The sequence below is a fragment of the Nicotiana tabacum genome, chromosome 22, assembly GCF_000715075.1.
Source record: "Nicotiana tabacum cultivar K326 chromosome 22, ASM71507v2, whole genome shotgun sequence".
Taxonomy (NCBI): Eukaryota; Viridiplantae; Streptophyta; class Magnoliopsida; order Solanales; family Solanaceae; genus Nicotiana; species Nicotiana tabacum.
Window position 1 is genome coordinate 121,325,390 of NC_134101.1, and position 20,311 is coordinate 121,345,700.

At 38.4% G+C, this 20,311-nt stretch overlaps 1 protein-coding gene across 1 annotated transcript; it reads left to right on the top strand.

The window, feature by feature from the left end:
* The first annotated feature begins 12,630 nt into the window (after window positions 1-12,630).
* On the top strand, window positions 12,631-20,205 carry LOC107763861 (cytochrome b5 domain-containing protein RLF). The gene is made up of 6 exons (XM_016582367.2): window positions 12,631-12,814; window positions 13,496-13,580; window positions 13,715-14,099; window positions 15,542-15,676; window positions 19,087-19,137; window positions 19,878-20,205. Exons 2-6 carry the CDS (start codon window positions 13,548-13,550, stop codon window positions 19,952-19,954), a joined length of 681 nt encoding a protein of 226 aa, XP_016437853.1. The 5' UTR covers window positions 12,631-12,814; window positions 13,496-13,547; the 3' UTR covers window positions 19,955-20,205.
* Window positions 20,206-20,311: the final 106 nt, after the last annotated feature.

Below are 20,311 nucleotides of genomic sequence, written 5' to 3' on the forward strand. Positions count from 1 at the left end.
ACACACTTCACTACGAGGAAACCTTTCACTTACTCGTTTCAGGAGAATCACTACAACACAAGACTAAATTCTCATAAACGTAGAACACACAAATCCTCAAGTAGTGTTCTAAACCACCACAACCCTTCCGGATCCAACTACACATGGCATGCCATAACACTTGAGTACATCCAATAAAACCAATTACGGTGGTCGTCAAGCCTCACACATACTGTCACAAATCACATGCATAATTTAATCACACTGAAGGAACTGATCACTGCCACCATTATGACAATTCAACCATGGCTAACCGATCTGATTTCTTCTGACCGATTCTTAACTTGGCTTAGAAATAATAATAACTCCATTTAACCTATAACGAACTCAATCTGCACTCATCATGAGTGGCCTTGTATCACGAGACCATGTTGTCTCAACTCCCACGAACCATCTCATACCCTTCTTGTGCACATATTTGCGTTTTTAACTAGTACACTCATTCTGATAATTTCTTCATGCATCCGAAGTCATTTGTCCTCAATCCTCCAAATGCCACACTACAAGCCTAAGATAACATAGAACACTCCAAGCCCTTTCTTTATACTCCGCTGCAAAAGCTCGACACTCAACCATATTATGGACTTGAAATCCCCATACACCACACTTCAACTTTTGAATCCCCTAGGACCATTGTTGAGAGTCACCCACTCTGACTTGGTCTTGAATATAATCAAACTCCAAGGCTTTTCTAGCACATGAACACCCTCTCAAAGAAGCACTGAGCTGAATCACTTTCCTTGTAAATCACCTCTATACGAAGCATAAATCTTGAACTTTCCCAAAGCCTGAAGACGAATTAATAAGGTCAATTATAGCACACATTCCTCAAATCCTTTGCTCCAATCACCACTGATGTTTTCTTTCCTTAGTCGTAATAACCCATCTATATGTCGATCACCATAAACCACACAAGTAGATAACCATACAATCCAATCATAAGCGGTGGGACTCTCCCACTTAGCTTGAAGCTACCATTGCATAAACCTGAAACCCACGAAGATTCTTCCTTCGTTGTGGACATGATCTTTCACAATCAACCCGCAAAACTCCTCAAAATCTTCCTGTTACCTATTTCATGAACACTGTGAATCACTAGCTACGTTTACATATTCAACCTCTAGCCAGATAGCCAGTAGAATTCTTCATAGAAGCTCCATCAACCACGCGACCGCTGACCTACTCACAGGAGATAATCCACCTATGGAAATTACATGCCGACATTTTCCAATGTCATTGCACTAGGTGCAATGACTACGGAACCAATAAACCATCCCGGGTCCATGCCTATTCACCAGTTGTACAAACCTATTCACTCCCTATTGACATCAGTTAAAGGTGCGACGACATATTCGAATCCAAAGCCATGTTGTATCCAATCTCCCCCATATAACAGCTAATATTCCAAATTGAGTCTGTAGACCTAGTCACCGTCCACCATGAATCCCAAATCTCTCTACACATTTCTCAAGGCGTGTAATCATCCTACCACAGAACCCATATGTACTCCTCCACTCTCCCACTTTGGTCAAACTCAACCTTTAAGCAACTACTCGACTCCTACTTCTCACACTTGGCCTTCTAAAAGTTTAACCACTGCAAGACACCCCCCACATGTCCTTCCTCATCCTTTGTTGTCCAGTTATTGCCTTAAATCAAAATCCATCTCTGTAGCACTTGAACTAACAGGTCATCACCAGCTCTAAACCCTTCCGAAAATCATCTTTCTCGAGCCATCAATACTAGGAACGCCGATTCGATCCTAAACCACAGCACACTGCGATCTCTGACAGCCGCTTCTCCCGCACCTTTCATAATACTCTATTTCATAGGCGAATTGAAGAGAACCATAACACCGGCGAACTTAACACTTTATATTCAGTCAAAGATGATGACACCATATCATAGATGAAGATTCCACCATGCTCGAAAATACCAAGTATCGTTACTCCATCAACCCCAACCTGAAGACTCATAGTCCGGTTGCCCTTTCTCTGTCGGATATAAAATACTGAATCTCTGAATCTGGCACTAAGTAAACATCCTTCCAAGTCATTCACTACTTCGATGCACAAACAAGCATCCTATCATTACACCACACTGTGCGATAGCAATGCACGAATCGTCATAACAATCAATGCCAAATCTCAAAACATAAGGTAATACTGATATTGATAGAATGGCCTTCCGCAAGGCGACGGCAACGGCCCAATCAAAACGCAGGGAGAAACATCCTGCACCACGTCTGTAGTACCATTGTGATTCCTCAATTCTCGATTTATAACCAGCGTTTCACGTCGCATAAGATTAAATGGGAAGGAAATAAAGCACACGCCTCTGAGGAATCAAATCGCACGATAAGGAATCAAGAAGGGAAATGCTCCTAATAGCCCTGTAGCCTCTCGAAGATAAGTACAGACGTCTTCGTACCGATCTGCAAGACTCTACTAGACGTGCTCATGTCGTGAGACCTAAGTGACCTAGTGCTCCGATACCATGTTGCCATGACCCAAAATTCAATAAAGGTCGTGATAGTGCCAGACACAGCTATCAGGCAAGCCAACCATAATTACTCAATTTAGTCCTCGTTTTAGTATTTTTAAAATCACAATTTTTCTTCAATTCAGTAGTAAAAAGATAAAATTTCATGATGGATAATATTATTTTCAAACATGTCAATAATAAATAATTTATAATCATCCCAGAATCCAGTGTCACATGTGCATGAGCATCAACTAGGAAGAATAAAATGAATACAGTATTTGTCCGGAATACAATTTGGACAGGAATAGAAAATACAACTACTCTGAAGGAGACTCTGTTGGTTGCGGGTTGTCTCGAGAGATGCAGCTCACCTAAGTTTCCATATCAACCATGCTGCTGCACCCATTTGGCCCTAGACATACAGGTGCATGTGCAACAAAAATGCATAGAAAGTGTAGTATGAGTATGAAAACTACGTGTACCCAGTAAGAATCCAGTCTAATCTCGAAGTAGTAGTGACGAGAGGTCGACTCCGACACTTACTATGGCCATCAATAATATAATATGTCATGGATATATTAAAACGGCAGTTAACTCAAGGAAATCATGAAGCAAGTAAACAATTCTTTTGATAATATAGGTTTCCAATCATATTTCATCATTTATCAATTTATCGCAGACCGGGGAAGCAATATCATTATTTATAAATTTCAGGGCAAGCAATACAAGCATGCACAAATCATGTCGAGGTCGTACGGCCCGATCCAACATAATATTTAAACTGTGCATAGCCAGAGGGTCGAATGGCGTGAATCATAGATGCATCTACTTAATCTACTGAGGCATTCGACCTGTTCCATAAAAGGTAAACACATTTAAACAGTTAATCAAGAATTCATCAAAGGGCAATTATCCAAGGAAATGGCAATTCCTCTTTTATCAGTCAATAAAATATTGTTTAGCCTTTTAGAAGTTTATTTACCAAGTTTGATATTATTTAAGCATTTTAAATAGACAATTAGGCTGCAAATATTATAAGTAAAACATGTTTTTGGGTCCTAGACTACCCGAACTTAAGTTAAATAGTAGCTACACACAGACTCTCATCACCTCGTGTGTACGTAGCCCCCACAAATAGGAGCACATATTAAATTATTTCACCTAGGGGGTTAATTCCCTCTTATAAGGTTAGAAAGGAGACTTACTTCGCTCCGAAGTTTCATAATCGGCTTCCGAGCCCTTCAAACAACTTGAATCGATGCCCAACACTCCAAAGTTATCCAATAATTATGCAAACCCATTAACATACGCTCGAATACTCATTATAATCCAATTTATAATAATTTCTAACCCTGATCGAAAAGTCAATAAAAATTACCCTTGGACTCACGTACCCTGATTCCGAAATTTTTCGAAGATAAACTTTACCCATAGTCCCATGAACTCAAATTTATAATTTATTCTAAATTCCGTGTCCAATTTCGTGGTCAAAATCTAAAAATACCAATTCTTATGTCTTCTACCAAAACCCATAATTTCTACTAATTTCCATGTTCCAATCCATGTATAATTCATGTATTTAACTCACAAATGGAAAGAAATCACTTACCTAGTGATGGTAATGAAGAAGCTCCTCCAAAATTGCCCTAAACTCGGCTCTCATGTAAGATTTTGAGATAATATGAGCCAAAACTTGTTTTTAAAACAACTCACTACCCAATCCGACCCTTCTTCGTGAACGCGGCACAGCCCTCGCGTTCGCGAAGCTCCACGACCTCGTGCCCAGAATTCTCACTTCGCGTTCGCAACCCTTTGATCACGAAGGCCAGCTAACCCGCTCCTTTGCGTTCGCGTTCCCTTCTACGCGTTCGCGTATGCCAAATGGCCTTAGGCCCAACTCCCTCTTTTCTTCTTCGCATTCGCGGATGGGCCACCGTGTTCGCGAGGCACTGCCAGGCCCACCTACGTGTTCATAGGACCCTCACCGCATTCGCTTAGGGCAAAAATACCAGCCCAGAAACTCTTCTACGTGAACGCGTCTCTTCCCTCGCGTTCGTGTGAGGCAAAACCAGCACCAGCAAACCAACACCAACTTTTCATCCAAAATCGATCTGAAACACACTCGAGGCCCCCGGGACCCCGTCCAATCACACAACCCAGTCCCATAACATTACACAGACCTGTTTGAGGCCTGAAATCACATCAAACAACGCTAAAACCATGAATCACACTCCAATTAAAGCTTAATGAACTTTAGAATTTCAAACTTTTACATTCGATGTCGAAACATATCAAATCACGTCCGGTTGACCTCAAATTTTGCACACAAGTCATATTCAACATTATGGAGCTACTTCAACTTCCGTAATTGGAATCCGACCACGATATCAAAAATTCCACCTCCGGTCAAACTTCTCAAAACCTTTAAATGTCTAACTTTAGCCAAATGACTCCAAAATGACCTACAGATCTCCAAATCCACTTTCTGATGCGCTCCCAATACCAGAATCACCATATGGAGCTATTCCTAGACTCGGAACATCAATAACACTAAAATGCACTACAACCCAAATATATGAAATTCTTCCCAAAATGCTAACTTCCACAATAGGCGCCGAAATGCTCCCGGATCATCCAAAATCCAATCCGGACATACGCCCAATTATGAAATCATCATACGAACCTTTTAGAACCTTCAAATCCTGATTCCGAGGTCGTTTACTCAAAATCAACCCATAGTCATATTGTTTCACTTTAAGCTTCCAAAATGAGAATTCCCTTTCCAAATCAACTCCGAACTCCTCGAATTTTAATTCCAACTACGCGTACAATTTATACTACCTGAAATGAAGCTGCTCATGGCCTCATACCGCTGAATAATATGCTAGATCTCAAAATGACTGGTCGGATCGTTACAACTAAACGGCATTCAAAACGCCAATTGGAACACTCCATATAGATTAGTATTTGGAAAAGCTTGTCATTTGCCCGTAGAATTAGAACACAAAGTTTTTTGGGCATTGAAAGCACTAAACTTTTATTTAACCTCTGCTAGTAAAAAGCGATTTACTCAGGTTAATGAATTGGAAGAACTGAGATTGGGAGCATATGAAAATGCTAAAATTTTCAAAGAAAAAACAAAAATATGGCATGACAAGTTGATCCGACCAAAGAGTTTCAAAATTGGAGATAAGGTACTTCTTTACAATAGCTGACTCAGGTTATTCCTACAAAATTAAAATCCAGGTGGACAGGTCCTTACAATGTTATAGGTGTCACTCCATACGGGACAATTGAAATTCAGAAAAATTGAGGAAATAAGTTTAAGGTAAATGGTTACAGGCTAAAATTGAACTTTAGAAGACACTTTGAACAACATCCATTGGTTACTTTAATAGACTGATGAATTCTGCAATTAATAAGTCGAGCTGACGATGTTAAACTCAGAACTAAGATACAAAACTCGTAGCCATTGAGGGAGAAGCAATGGAGCCTCATAATCCCGACATAGATTTGGATAATTAAATGTTTAGTCAATTCATCTGGTCAATATCCAGGTTATTGTAGAACCAGAACATCTCATGAAGGCGTCTACAAAAACAGAGTCACATGTACAGGAGTAACTCCATAGTAATCGATATGCCTAAGTAACTGGTTGATTAACCATTTAATGAATCAATTCAAAATGTTGGCACATGTAAATTTGTTGGTTTATATTTAAAGCAGGACTAAATGACTAATAAGGTCTTAAATTAGTCAGTCTATTACATATAAAAACATGTGTAGTCACACACTTTTTCAAGTTTTTTCTTCTCTCTCTCTCTCTCTCTCTCTCTCTCTCACTCTCTTTATATATATATATATATATACATCTTTTATTTTGTTCTTAATTATTGTTCTCGTACAATATTAAGTTTTAAAGTAAATGTTTACATATTTTTCAAACATAATTTTTTTTTATTTATGACATATAACTTCCAAGTTTGTGATTTTATTTTTGTGAAGGCAAGAACGAGTATCTCTAAAGTTGAGAAAGTGTTGGAACTGAGAAGCATTATGATCTCAACAGGAAGAATCAATAAAATTCTGCTAGCACTTGCCCCAAATATCTATCAAGGCGAAATTCTAGACAACACTATTTTTAGAATGAAATTAGGCTTTCTTTGACACACTTTTTAGCCTATCTATTTTTAACCATAAATATTTATATTTTCCCTTTTAGCACCTAACTTTGAGCCAAAAAATAAGGAAGAAAAAAAAGAGAAAAAAAAGGGGGATAAACCATATTTTATTGATACACCGTATTGGTTTATCCTACAAAAAGATCGATACTACTCCTTCCGACTATAGTTGAGCAAAAATGATTATTAAAGCAAGCGATGAAGGAATACTTGTGGAGTGAATGTTCTATTTCACTCTTAAAAAAAAAGAGAAAAACAAGGTGTATATATCTGTAGAATAAATTCTTGGTTCAAGAATCTTGAATTTAAGGATTCTATTTAGAGAAATGATGAGTTAAGTGATATTAATTATGGAATTGGAGACCGGGACCTTTAGCCCAATCTCTAGAGTTATTTTCTTTGTGCTGAGTTCTACATAGTTACTTTGGTAAAATAATCGGCTCTCATAATAAAGCTGGATGGAACAAAGTCACTACAAATATATCCCTTTACCTTACCATTATTAAGCCTATCATTACAAGCCTGAAAAAGTCCTAAAATATTATAAATTAGTGTTGATTCTATATTAGTGGAGACTGACATGAAGGGCAAGCTTATGGACAAAAAATTGATAAACTCAAATTATGATAATAATGTTATCAATCTCAAAAGGTTCATAAAAAGAGGAGTTGAAAGTTTTTGGCAAATAAAAGCAGAAGCAGAAACAAGGTATAGATTTGGCGACTTGAAAAACTTATACGTTTTGAATTTTATGTAAAATTTTATTTTTCTTACTTTTCTACTCTACAAGAAACAACAATTATTAATAAAACAATTGTCTCGAGGACGAGCAAGGATTCAACTCCCCCCTAAATTGACACTCCTCAAGACGGGCTCGTAACAAAACCATCTAAGCTTGGATATCACTGCACTCAGCTTCGGCCCCTTTGTTGAGCTCGAGTTCTTCCTCCTTGCTCCTCAACTTCCCCTCCAAGACGCTGCACTTCCCCACCATCCACACATGCTCCTCGTTACTGGCCTTCAAGTCCTCCCTCAATTGGCGCATATCGCGGCCCTCACGAAGCTGACACCAAAGCTCTCGGTACTTCTCAAGGACTCTGAAGTACTTGTCCTTCAACTTCACATAGATATCTTTACGCCTCTGCTCCCTACGAGTACTCTCAATTTCTAAGACGACCGTCTACAAAACAAACAAAGGAAGTTAGAGACAGTGAAAGAAAAAAAATCAAAGGATAACAACTAACAGCGAATGTACTTACCTGAAGGGCGAGGCCGACAATGTTATTCCACAAGCCGTTGTCATTCATAGTCTTGAGGGTCGTACCCTCAACTTCATAACTAAGAGGGACAAGTGAGGGGATAATCTTCTCGGTGTCCACAAGACGATTGTGATCCATCAGGATCGTAATAGTCTGTGAACCTCCTCCAATCTCATTTCAAGCTGAGTAAGCCCCTCGTCGATCATCCTCAGCTCGTCTACATCCATATCGGAATCAGATCCAACATCCCCCTCAGCAACAGCCTTCCCTCTATCATTAGTTGAAGAAGGAGCATTCGTCGCAACCCTGGAAGATGAGGCCTCAACGCACCTTGGAATAACAGGCTATTATTTCCCACCTCGCCTTCAACCACATCCCCCACCGGTCGTATATCCATATCCTCCAAACATATGGCCTTGGGACTTGCTTCTAGGCTCTCCCCAATATGCATTGTGGTCGTCTCCCGGAGGACAAAACCACAGTCTCCTATATCGTTGGCCGCTGACCTCTCTCTCCTGACGTCCACGGCCCTCCTCTTATGAGGCATCAAATCTCCATCACCGGGCAAAGGTTCGTCGTCCTCGTCTATAAGAGCATATAAGGGAGAAGTCGATATCTCCAAGGCTAAAGTCTCTGTAGCTAAAGGAGGGACAGATCAGATGCAGCAACAGGAGGGACCAGGACAATGTGAGGTTCAGTTGCAGTCGAAGCAGGGGTAGGAGCCGAGAACGTAGTAGCATTCCTCTTCCAGAACGAGGGTGCAGGAGCTCTCAACCTCCTTGAAGATCCCCGGTCCGGAGCTAAGAAAACACAGGGAAAGGGAAAGTTCGGCGAAGGTAAACAAAAAAATAAGCTAAGACACTGATGGTAAAAGGGGATTACCAGTCAGAGAAAGAGCGGGCCCAAACTTCTTGAAAAAAGTTGGCCATTCACGGATCCCGGCGATGTGAGGGAGGAGCCGGTCAACCCAGTCAGAAATGTGAGTGACAGAAGGAGGAGGCAAGGTCTTGGCTGCATAAGAAGATGACAAGAAGTCAAAGCCCACGACCAAGCACAGGAGAAAAATTAGATACCTACAAGCAAGGAAATTAGGTGCTTATGAACATAATTCCAAGCCTAAGGAAAACCGTCGACATTTGACCACCACGTTCTCGATTCTGACAAAAAAGAAGTTGAACCAGAATTGGCGGTTGACTTTGTCGTCCAGCTTCACCTCCAAGCACTTTCCCCATTGGTGGCGAAGATTCAACATCGTTCCTTTATAAAAGCTAGGGGCGAACAAATGTATTAAGTGCCGAAGTGTCAACTCGACCCCGGCTAGCTCGGCAAACTTGTAAGCATCTTTAAAAGTTTATAAACTTAAGGCGCGATTTGAGCTAGGCAAACGTTATAATAACGACAAAATTCCTCCACCAACGGAAGGAGAGGGAGAGAGTAGCTGACTTGGAATGGGTAGACGTAGAAGGCGCAATACCTAAGACGGGTGGACCCCCACCGTATCCCATCTAGTCGAGATTAATTCAATGTGATTAGAAAGGCCAAACTTAGCCTTAAGTTCTTCCAATTCCTTCACCGTCATCACTGACCGAAAGGCTCCAGGTTCAGCATCTGGTGATATACTGAAAGTTGCAAGGAATCATCTCCTCCACCAACGGGAAGTTTCCATCCTTAACGGTGGTAGGAGCACTCTCCTTATGGGAAGGAAACACCACTGCTAAGGGGGCCACATGACTTCCCTCACTAGACTCAAAAGGCATGTTAGACATAGTTTGATAAAGGAAAGAGAGGTATCAAATGAGGAAGAACTAAGAACAATACAAATCACTAGAACAGAGAAGAGAACTTCGAAGCAAGAAGAGAGCAAGAGAAAAATATGGGATTTCGAAACAACAGAAAAATTAAACCTCAAAATCGCATCCAAATAACTCTATTTATAAGGGTCTTGGCACCAGAGCCAAAAATGGTTCATCATTACTGGCACCAATACTGAAGCGGTAGCTTTTTAATCAGAGATCACAGGCGAAATGAAGCAACGCATTGAAAATATACATCATAATGACGCATGACGTCATGATATCATCCTAACTCGTAAACGGCATGATTTCAGCAAATCGCCTGGGAAAATCGAAGCGTTTGAAATGTGCGGCCCACGTAGGGCCATGCTGCCAGTTCACCAAAAGCACCACGAGCTGCATAGCTCGCTCGATTGTTTCGACCACAAAGAACAAGATTCGTTCATCGAACCCACCTGAAGTCGACCTCAATAAGCGGAGGGACTAACTGTATGGGTCAAAATCTATCGTTAGAATATTGAAGCCAAGATACTACTAGGGGAAGAGCTCCCAAGTCGTCGGTTGTTGAAATGGCTCAAGAAGCGGCAAAGTTTGAGGTCGAAGAGTTAACAAGGGTCGAGGTCGAGTACTTTTGAAGGAGTTATAATGGCTAGTTTCAAGCTAGGGTATTAAAGAGAATATTCTAGTAGATATTCTCTACACTTGTATTATTAGGTTTTTTAGGAGCATGTTCCCTATAAATTCAAAACGTAAAAAGCCCTGAAATATCTCTATACTATTAAAAATTATTTAAAATTATCCTTTGTTATATTATTCGATCAGAAAAACCCTTACCGTCTTAATATTCAAACATATATATCCTTTCTTTGGTGGACTTTACACGTGGCACACATCCAAGGCTCTTGGTCCATCTAGTTTTAAATTAGATTCAGCCCGCCCCATTACCCGGTACCCAATCCATTAAAGTTCACCCTCTCCAACCAAGTTTCTTCTCTTTCACTCAATAGTATAATCTCTCATTTCCTCCACACAAAAATATTATCTCTGAAGCCACTATGTAACCCTAAGCCCGTCTCTCACTATTGTTCCTCCATTACCCCTCCCAATTTTGTATCTCTCAAAACCCTAAAACTCATTCCCACTCTCAAACCTCCTAGAAACTTCTACCCTTCCATCCATTTCATCCTCTAGTACAACCGTAACCTCGGCTCGTTAGATAAACCCCAAAAGTTGTCATCATTGCCCCCACAAAGATGGCATTGGTAAAACCACCACCATTGCCAATACCGTTGTTGAGGTTCTCAATGGCGATTGTTATCTCGATTAGGTCCTCGTACACGACAAGCGTTGGTCCAATTTTGAATATTTCCAAAAAAATAACCAATATTGCACTCTTAATGGGAATCATCTTATTCCTCAAAGTTGTCGTCATCTTCATTTTCAGCATGGAATAATTGGACTTTGGTCATGGAATAACTAGATCCATCATGTCAATCATCTGGTTTTCTATTGCTGGACAATCAACGTTGGTTGCAATCTGTTATGGCATGTCCTTTGCTTTCTTCTAGTTCTCAAAATCAGAAATGGAGTTTTATCTCACTGTCCTCTTCCAATTGTTGATCCATGTAATAACTAACTCCCACAATGTATAAGTATATAAATAAGTGATTGAACCATCTTTATATAAACGATCCATGCCAGATTTCTGATTAACAATGGAGTTACTGTCATGTAATGAGGCGATTTGAATTTGTTAGTGAGAGTCAAATTTAACGACTCAGGTATTGGGTAATGGGGTGGGTCAAGTCTAACTTAAGCTAGATGGACCATGAGCCTTGGATGCATGTAACATGTCTAGTCCGTCAAAGAAGGGGTATATGTGTTTGATAGTGAGACGGTAGGGTTTTTCTGATCCAATAATATAATGGAGGGTAATTTAAATAATTTCTAATAATAGAGGGATATTTCAGGATATTTTTCGAATACAAAAAGACACAATGATAGGTGATAGGTGATATCATTTGTAAAAAATACACTTTGACTTGAGAAAGAGAATCAAATATGATTTACTAAGATACAAACATCACATTTTCACTGAGATTCTTGTATATGCTTTTCTACTAGATCCGAAAATAACTAAAATATTCAAGGGATTGTCTATCATTCATCATTGTCAGAAAGAGCATCCACTTATTCCACCCTTTCTTGGGTGACTCATTCATTCTATTTACTTAAATGTCATTTATTACTATTCATTGATATTGAATGCTACATTATTGCCTCTGATTTCTAGAATATTAATTGTAAGCCATTGCACTGTCCGACTATATCTACATAGTATTTGTTGTTTCTACAAGAGCTCCATCTAAGGGTATTATTGTTAGCTAAGATTAACCCTTGTTTATATAAATTTAATTATTTGAACCAAGATCTATACTTTTTGTCAAACAATATGGCTGTAAAAAATTTGAAACTTGTGGTGTGCCACATGTCATATCACTAGTGTGGCTATAAAAATTTCATATGAAAATATTGAAAGATGTCAATCTTTTTTAAACTAACGAATAATGAAATAATATCAATCTTTTTAAAGTAGAGGGAGTACAATATATTTTTTTCTTCCCACGAATCGAGGAAATAGGTGAACATAACCTTTTATAATTTGAATATAAGAAAATAATTATTTAAAAATTTACTTTATATTATTTTAAGATCTTTTATGTGTAAAAGTAAAATCTCTTATTAAAAACAACAAAATCAAGAGGGGTAAAAAAAAAGAAGTAAATGGGTAGTTTATTATGTTTGAAGTAGTTAGGGGTTACAATGTCAATTTACCATAAAAAATACTACAGTTGGTTGTACTCCTCTTGATGCACATGGTACCACACCAAATGCATAAGGAATCAGAAAAGGGTGAAGAAACTCAAGAATGTAGCGTAGCTAGTCCGCCCATCATCTTTGAACGAACATTGTGTCATTGTAGCAGTTAAAAAGAAAAGGTCAGCTTCCAGAAGCAGCAAGCAGAGAAAAACAACACATCAAGAATCACAAGAAAATGGTGAATTTAACACCCTCTGCAATTTTTTAACTATGTTTAGTTTCTGAATTATCTGAGAATTTGTAATTTGAATTGATAATTCGTCTTTAAAGAGTTGTGGCAATTATCTGACCATTTTAGAATTCTTTAACTTGATTCAATAATTGGTGAAAAGTTGACCCTTTTACTGATTATTGGTAATTGGGATGAGAATGGGGTTTTTGATGGATTTAAGCTAATGTGATTAATGTGGTTCTTTGATTTCATGATATTATGACTGTTGTAGATTTTCTTGAACTTGATTGATTGCTTGAGAGTTGACTCATTTTTTGGTTACTGTGATCAATCTCAGTGCTTTAAATTCATGATTTTAGGTATGTTGTAGAGTTTCTTCAAGTTGATTGTAAGTTAAACTGTTTTGATAGGTGAAAATTTTGACCCTTTTCTTCATTACTTGTGCATGATTTAGCCAATGTTATTAAAAGCTCTTGCGTCGTCGCTTAAAGCTATGCACCACAGTCTTTGAATACAAATACTAATGTCAGCTATATGGGGCACTCATATCACCCTACTGGACAATAGAACACTACTTCAATACTGTGCCTTTTAAATACAAATTAACAATTTTAGAAGAATGATGAGTGTGGAAAAGGAAGAGGAACTGACTTTTGTTATCAATGTTAATTTTTTTATTTTCACCAGATTCCTTGAAGAGGACCTTTTTGGTTGGTGTCATTACACAGCTGAGCTAGCAATGGCTAATGATGATGATTTCACGTTCTGTCAGGTAATTGAGATAATAAGTAATAACACCATGTAATGAAGGACATGTGAGACATTCATGCTTGAAGATCAAGTCGTATTACCTTGTTAAATTCCTCTTTTATCAGTTGAACCTGAAAGATCAATTGGGCTTTTTAGGTTGGTGGACCTGATAATGTAGACGCACAGAAGTTCGCTCAAGATATTAGTGAAATTAGAATAAAAGATGAGCCCTCAAATGATGCTGGTATTAGTCAAAATAATGATGCACCATGGGAAGGTAAATCGGACAGCAATGCTACCACAAAGAAGGAGGGAACAGTTGGTTCTTTGTCTTTCAATGTTATAGACACATCTCCACGCAAGCAAGTGAGCCGAACTTCTGGTCAAGTAGCATCAAGAGATGGTGGATCTTCAGTCACAGTTTCTAAAGAACAGATAAAGCCTGCTAGGAAGTCTGCAGCTCGAGCCAAGGTTCCCTTTGAGAAGGGTTATAGCCAGATGGACTGGCTTAAGCTTACAAGAACACATCCTGACCTTGCAGGTAAGAATCTCTTGGTGTAATCTTCCGCACTTTATTCTGAAATTTGTCGTTCTTCCAATTATATATTGATAAGGATAGAAAAGAAACAGGGTATAAATGCATTTCCAAGTTCGCCTTTTTGGCTTTATTTCACCGAGTTTTATACAGGTTATAGTTCAATAGACGTATAAGTATAGTACTTCATATGTGGAATTCCTTCCAGAATAACAAAAAAGATGTATTACTTGTTTGCATTATTCTATATCAGGTAAAAAAAGTGATTTTGTTGCTATGCCTAGACGCATTTGTAGTTTCGTTTGCTAATGAAAGTAGTTAATAGATCAACTAGATTTGGCTCGTTAAATCCATTAGGTAGCACAAGATAAGGAGCGAATATGTGAATGTCTAATGCTGGATATTGTATCCTTTCTTAGCTTGAGCTGTAACAGAGCCTAAAAATCCTGTCCAATAATGGACCAGAAAACTTGTTGATCCACTTCGTCCTTGTTAGTCCATTTACCAGGCTTCGCATGCGATGTTGCGCAACTTTCGAAAAGGAGGATTTGAACCCCTAACTTCATGAGCTTATCTTGGGCTCTAATACCAAGGCTGGTTGGAAATCCTATAAGCCAATTGAGGAATAACAAACCTTTGATGTAAAAGACTTCCGATGAACAAAAGAACTACTTCAGAAGGTCATGCGATATCAATCAATCAATTGATCTATTGTGCCTTTATTCTAAGCTAATTGGGGCAAGATATATGAATACTCTAAACCTATGCCACTTTAGTTTGGGATTATTTCATTCCAATACTAAATAGTTTGTCTTTTAGGGTTAATTAAGGGTCCCCTAAATGTATAGGTTGTCTAAAAAGTCCTTTGATGTGAAGATATTATTCCGTATACAAACTCTAGACAAGTACCTATTGTGTGTAGAATGAGGTTCCGTGGTGCATGATACTTGCAGATGATATTGTGTTAATATACGCTACTGTTCTATTATAAAAGATATTGCATATTACTGTTTTACAAATGAAATTGATCCTGTTTCATTTGAGTGTCTAAGCCTCAAGCATAGAACAGGCTTTAGTGGGAAATAGGAAGTAGCTATTACTCACCAACATAGAATTGTAAAACCTTTCAAAATTGCAGCTTGCTCTGCAGTTAACTTTCATTTTGCATGTCCTTTGGAATCAATCTTCAGATGCCTTGATGCATTAAACCAAGGTTAAAAGTTTATTGTACTCATTACTATGGGTAGTCTAGTAAAAATTTCTCCCTCCATAACAGAAGTAGAGTAAACAAATGAAGGGAACATGCAAATCCTTGTTGTACTACAGTAATTTTCTACCCTATGTCTGACATATAAAGTGCATTATCGTCAATCACTTGGTTGGCTTCCTCCCGTGGAACTTCTCTTTCTTGTGCTTCTTATTCCAGTTTTCTTGCATCTGTTGTTCAGGATTGAAAGGACAGTCCAATAGGAGACTTATATCAATAAATGAAGTTAAGCAACACCAAAATGAAGATTCAATGTGGACTGTTCTTAAAGGCCATGTCTACAATATAACACCATACATGAAGTTTCACCCAGGAGGTATGGATCAAATTTTGCTTTGCTCTATCTCGTTAATTAGTTATGGAAATCATTTCTTGTCCCATCTTGGCTTTCTACTGTACCATGTTGTGCCAGATGCATTTCAATCTCAATAGTTCTTTTGTCCTCAAAGATACTCGGTGTTTCAGTTCATAGTCTGAGCTTGCCAGTTTGTCAACTTAGTAGCATACAATTTGACATTTTCTTTTGCTTCTGAGACTAACTAGTTATTTAGATGAGTCTTGCTGGTGAGCTACATCATTCACTGTTTGAAATTCATTCTCCTGGAGTATTAATGAAGAGTTGTCCTAGCGAGTGGGATTACGTGGTGGGCCATACATACCAAAGGAGTTGGTGAACTGTTATGTTCTTGCACCTTGATGTGGCAGGTTCAGTGACGCTCACATTGCCCTGAGTGTACTGAATATTTAAATATTACATGTGGTATAATGCCATAGAAATTTTGTAGCATTTGATATAACTTATAAGTGAGTTGACCTTGCCTCTTAAAGAGTTTTTCATTTTTACCGGAACCTTTAGTATGACTGAGCATTAACTTTTGTGGTAACCTCGAGTTTTTCATGTTAGTCTCCCTTAACTTTTACGTTGTCTTTCATTGACCAATGTTCTTGTGTAACTGACCTTTTGAGGCAATGTGTATGAAGTGTATTTATTATAATTTCCCTAGTATAACATGAGAACCAGAAATTATGAGTAACAAAATTTAGAAGGTTTCTCAAGAACATCCACAGGAGATGGTTGAGAACCATTCCTTACATGTAGTTTTTGGACAGCCTGGTAAGAGAGGAACCAAAGATGTTTTAGAGAGATCTTTTGTTTTATCTTTTGTAAAGATCCAATGCTTACGATACATAAGTTTTTGGTGCAGTATTGCTTTTGTAAATAACACTGACAATGTATTGGATTTCATTTGAGTACATGACACATAGGGCAAATAGTCCAGAGAAGGCTTTTGTAGCTTCGTACAGCATCAACTTGGTGCTAGAATTCTGAATAAAACAGCTTACTTTTCCAAAAATAAATCTCAAAGGGGAAGGTTTTTGAAGACATAATCTCTGGTTCATGCATATCATAATGTGAGACTTGACTGTGAGGGTGGATTCCTCCATTCCCTGCTTTTATGAAGAGGATATGGAAAGGATGGGATGGTGGCATGAGGTTTATGGACCTGAGTTATATGCTAAATGTTGCTCTCAGTAAGCAGTAAATCATAGAGTCGCCATACTAGATGTATGTTGTGTGCGGACCTAGGAAACCAGCATGGTTAACTCTATCTATCTGAAAAAGTAGGGGTGGCAATTTGAGCCCAATCCCATCCAACCCGTCCAGAGATTAATGGGTTGGGCTACAAATATTTTAGTTCATGGGTGTATTTGGGTTGAGCCCAAGTTAACCCATTTATGTTTTATAGTTCATTCTGACCCATTAAGCAGCCCAAATACAACCCATGAAACTCACCCAAAACAAAGGGATCTCAAACCCAACTTATCTAGAAATTTATTTAGTTGCCCCAATTTTACTTTCTTTTTTTTTCTTTTTTAATTTTCAATTTTCTGTTTTTTGTTTTTCTGCACCAAACACCAACCCCCCCCCCACCCCCCACCCACCCAAAAAAAATTTTACTTTTTTTTTTGTATTTTCAATTTTCTGTTTTTTCGTTTTTCTACACCACCACTTTAACCCCTACCCCCTTTTTTTTGTATTTTCAATTTTCTGTTTTTTGGTTTTTCTGCACCACCTACCCACGCACTCTACACCCTAACCCTCCCCCCTCCCCAGAGATTAATGGGTTGGGCTACATACATTTTAGTCTATGGTCTATTTGGGCTAAGCTCAAGTTAACCCATTATTTTTTATAGCCCATTCTGACCCATTAAGCAGCCCAAATACAACCCATGAGACTCACCCGAAACAAAGGGATCTCAATCCAATTTATCTAGAAATTTACTTAGTTGTCCTAATTTTACTTCTTCTTTTTTTTGCATTTTCAATTTTTTATTTTTTTTTGTTTTTCTGCACCCCCCCCCCCTCTCCCCTCAAAAAAAATTTTTTACTTTTTTTTGTATTTTTAATTTTCTGTTTTTTCGTTTTTCTGCACCACGGACCCTAACCCCTACCCCCTATCCCCTACTTTTTTTTTTTTTGTATTTTTAATTTTCTGTTTTTTTGTTTTTCTGCACCACCCAACCCTCCTCCCCCCCCCCCAACCCAAACCCCCTCAAAAATATTTTCTTTACTTTTCTTTTTTGTATTTTCAATCTTCTGTTTTTTCATTTTTCTGTACCACCCACCCTCCTCAATCTCACCCCCACCCGCAAAATATTTTTCAACTTACACATTTTAAGGTAAAAGGCCTTTTTATGCAAGATGAGCATGGTTCTAAAACATGGGTCAAGTTGGGCGGGTTGGGCTATGACCCATTGTTTAGTCCATCTTAGCTCAAGTACACTTTGGGCTGGGTTGGGTAATGACCCATTTATTGACCTAACCCATCTTGACCCGCTTAAATTCAGCCCAACTTGCTCGTTTGCCACCCCTGCGAAGAAGTATACATCCTCTGCCATCTTCCTTGCCTTGGGAATCCCTTCTGAAAACATTATTAGAGAACCACTGGATAATCTTTTTTGACCTAATTGTCTCCTGATTTCCATGTGCTCTCAACTCGGAATCCATTGTCTGTTAACGCAGTCTTTTTCTTCTATTTTCTTTTCTGGGAATTTTCCGGCGGTGGGGGCAGATTGTGGACTTTGGAGGCTCAAGTGAGCCTCTTAAATAGAATTCCTTCTAAAGCCTCGAAATTAGACTTTTTTTTAGCTGGAATCCTCATGATTCTTTGTAGTTCAATTCCTATTTATGTATAGCAAAAAAGGAATGTTTATGGATTTGGTGATATGCCAGGCAGCTGGTAAAGATTCCAGAATGGTCAAGAACTTTAAACTCTTTCTAAGTCAATAGTTCTTTTATATTTGACATGAAAATTCTTTTAATTTCCTTCATTATTTTGACCTATTTTTGCAAGTGATAGCTGATAAACTGTCATGGAATTTGTAAAAGATGGAAATGTTCTGATTTCAAGGAGCTGTTGCTGAAGTTAACTTTGAAATCAACTGGTGACATTTTCACTTTCTACTTTTCACTGATGCTTTGTCAGAAGTATATATAAGTAGTTCATTATTCCTTTCCCGCGTTCTACCTCTTGTAATTTGTTTGCACTCCAAGATACTTGTCTATCCTCTGTGCTGTTGTTTTTGTCCCATTCCTCACGATTACTGTTCACTTGTTCATGCATTCAATAGATTCCTTTAGTAATAACCAAGGAAAACTTTATTTTGATATTAAGTTATGAATTTTATTTACTTGGACTAGTTTGTTTACCTTCTCTTTTTCAGGTGTTGACATGCTGTTGAAGGCCGTAGGAAAAGATTGCACGGCATTGTTTAGTATCCTCTGCTAGCTCTTGTTATTTTCCTAGTTTGTAAAACTCATATAGCCGTACTAGATTCAACTAAAGTTTAATGGGATCTCCATATCGAATCTGTTAAAGATTACTAATTATCGGATTGGTTGCACAAAAAGTACATGAAAAGTGGATCCTCTTCTGCCATTGCTGATGGAGCTCCTCTTCCATCAGCAATACTAACATCAGGCTTTATGTGTACCATGTGTACATTATTCTGCATCTGCTAAAGTTATCCTGACCCTCCTCACCCTGCCCTGATTCCCCTCCTCCCTGCCTCAACAGACACACACACACAGAGCATATAGGAAATATTAATAATGGTCGTTGTCTCCAAGGGGATGGTCAATGGTCTAGTGGTTGAAGCAAGGGAGTAACCACCTTCAGATTCCAGGTTTGAATCATAGTTACAACTATTGGTGTGAGCCCATGTGGTCCAACTTTAGTCGGCATGATTAACTTGGTGACCTGTGCTTGTGGGTTGGATAGACTGCCTGGTGGATTAGTCAAGATGCTCGGATTAACAATTGTGATAGGATGATATTTGACGTAAAATTATGAGCCTTTTCAAAGGCAATAAGGATATATTTTCTTAAATGGATCTGATGAATGGCAGGGCAAAGAACTTTCTAATGTTGGAGTTTGCAACACTAGTATTCCTTGCTTAGAATTTGAATTTTTCTTTGTTTCATCAAAACTTGCATTCTTTAACACTTTGTTCAGACAAATACCATGCCTGGGTTAATGCTGAATTTCTATTGGAGAAGTGTCTTGTGGGCATTTTGGATGACAGCAAATGAAGAATCCTTGTTTCCTGAGCTCTCTTTTATGACAGAGATCTCTCCATTGTATCAGATGAGCATTGTCACTACAAGCAGATGACTTGAACAGAGGACATTCGCTTCTTTTGTGGAAAAGTCTATAAGCCCATAGTACATTGGACTAACCATTCTATAGAAAAGGAGTTTGATTCTCTATAAACTGTATGACAAAGCGACATCCTTTTTATTAATTTCATAATAAGAAATGAATAGAGTAAATATTCCTCCGGTTGAACACCTGCACAAGTTTCTCTTATTTTTCTTTCCTTTTTTTTTTCCCTAGAAGTCGGAATTATCTTCTGTTATATTTTCATTATTTGGCTATTGTGTACTAAT

Bases quoted from the DNA above. Each gene is read 5' to 3' on its own strand.
- LOC107763861 (XM_016582367.2), top strand. From the start codon at position 13,548: ATGGCTAATGATGATGATTTCACGTTCTGTCAG. The intron at 14,100-15,541 runs GTAAGAATCTCT...TCTGTTGTTCAG, and splicing joins AACACATCCTGACCTTGCAG to GATTGAAAGGACAGTCCAAT. The intron at 19,138-19,877 runs GTATCCTCTGCT...CACTTTGTTCAG, and splicing joins AGATTGCACGGCATTGTTTA to ACAAATACCATGCCTGGGTT.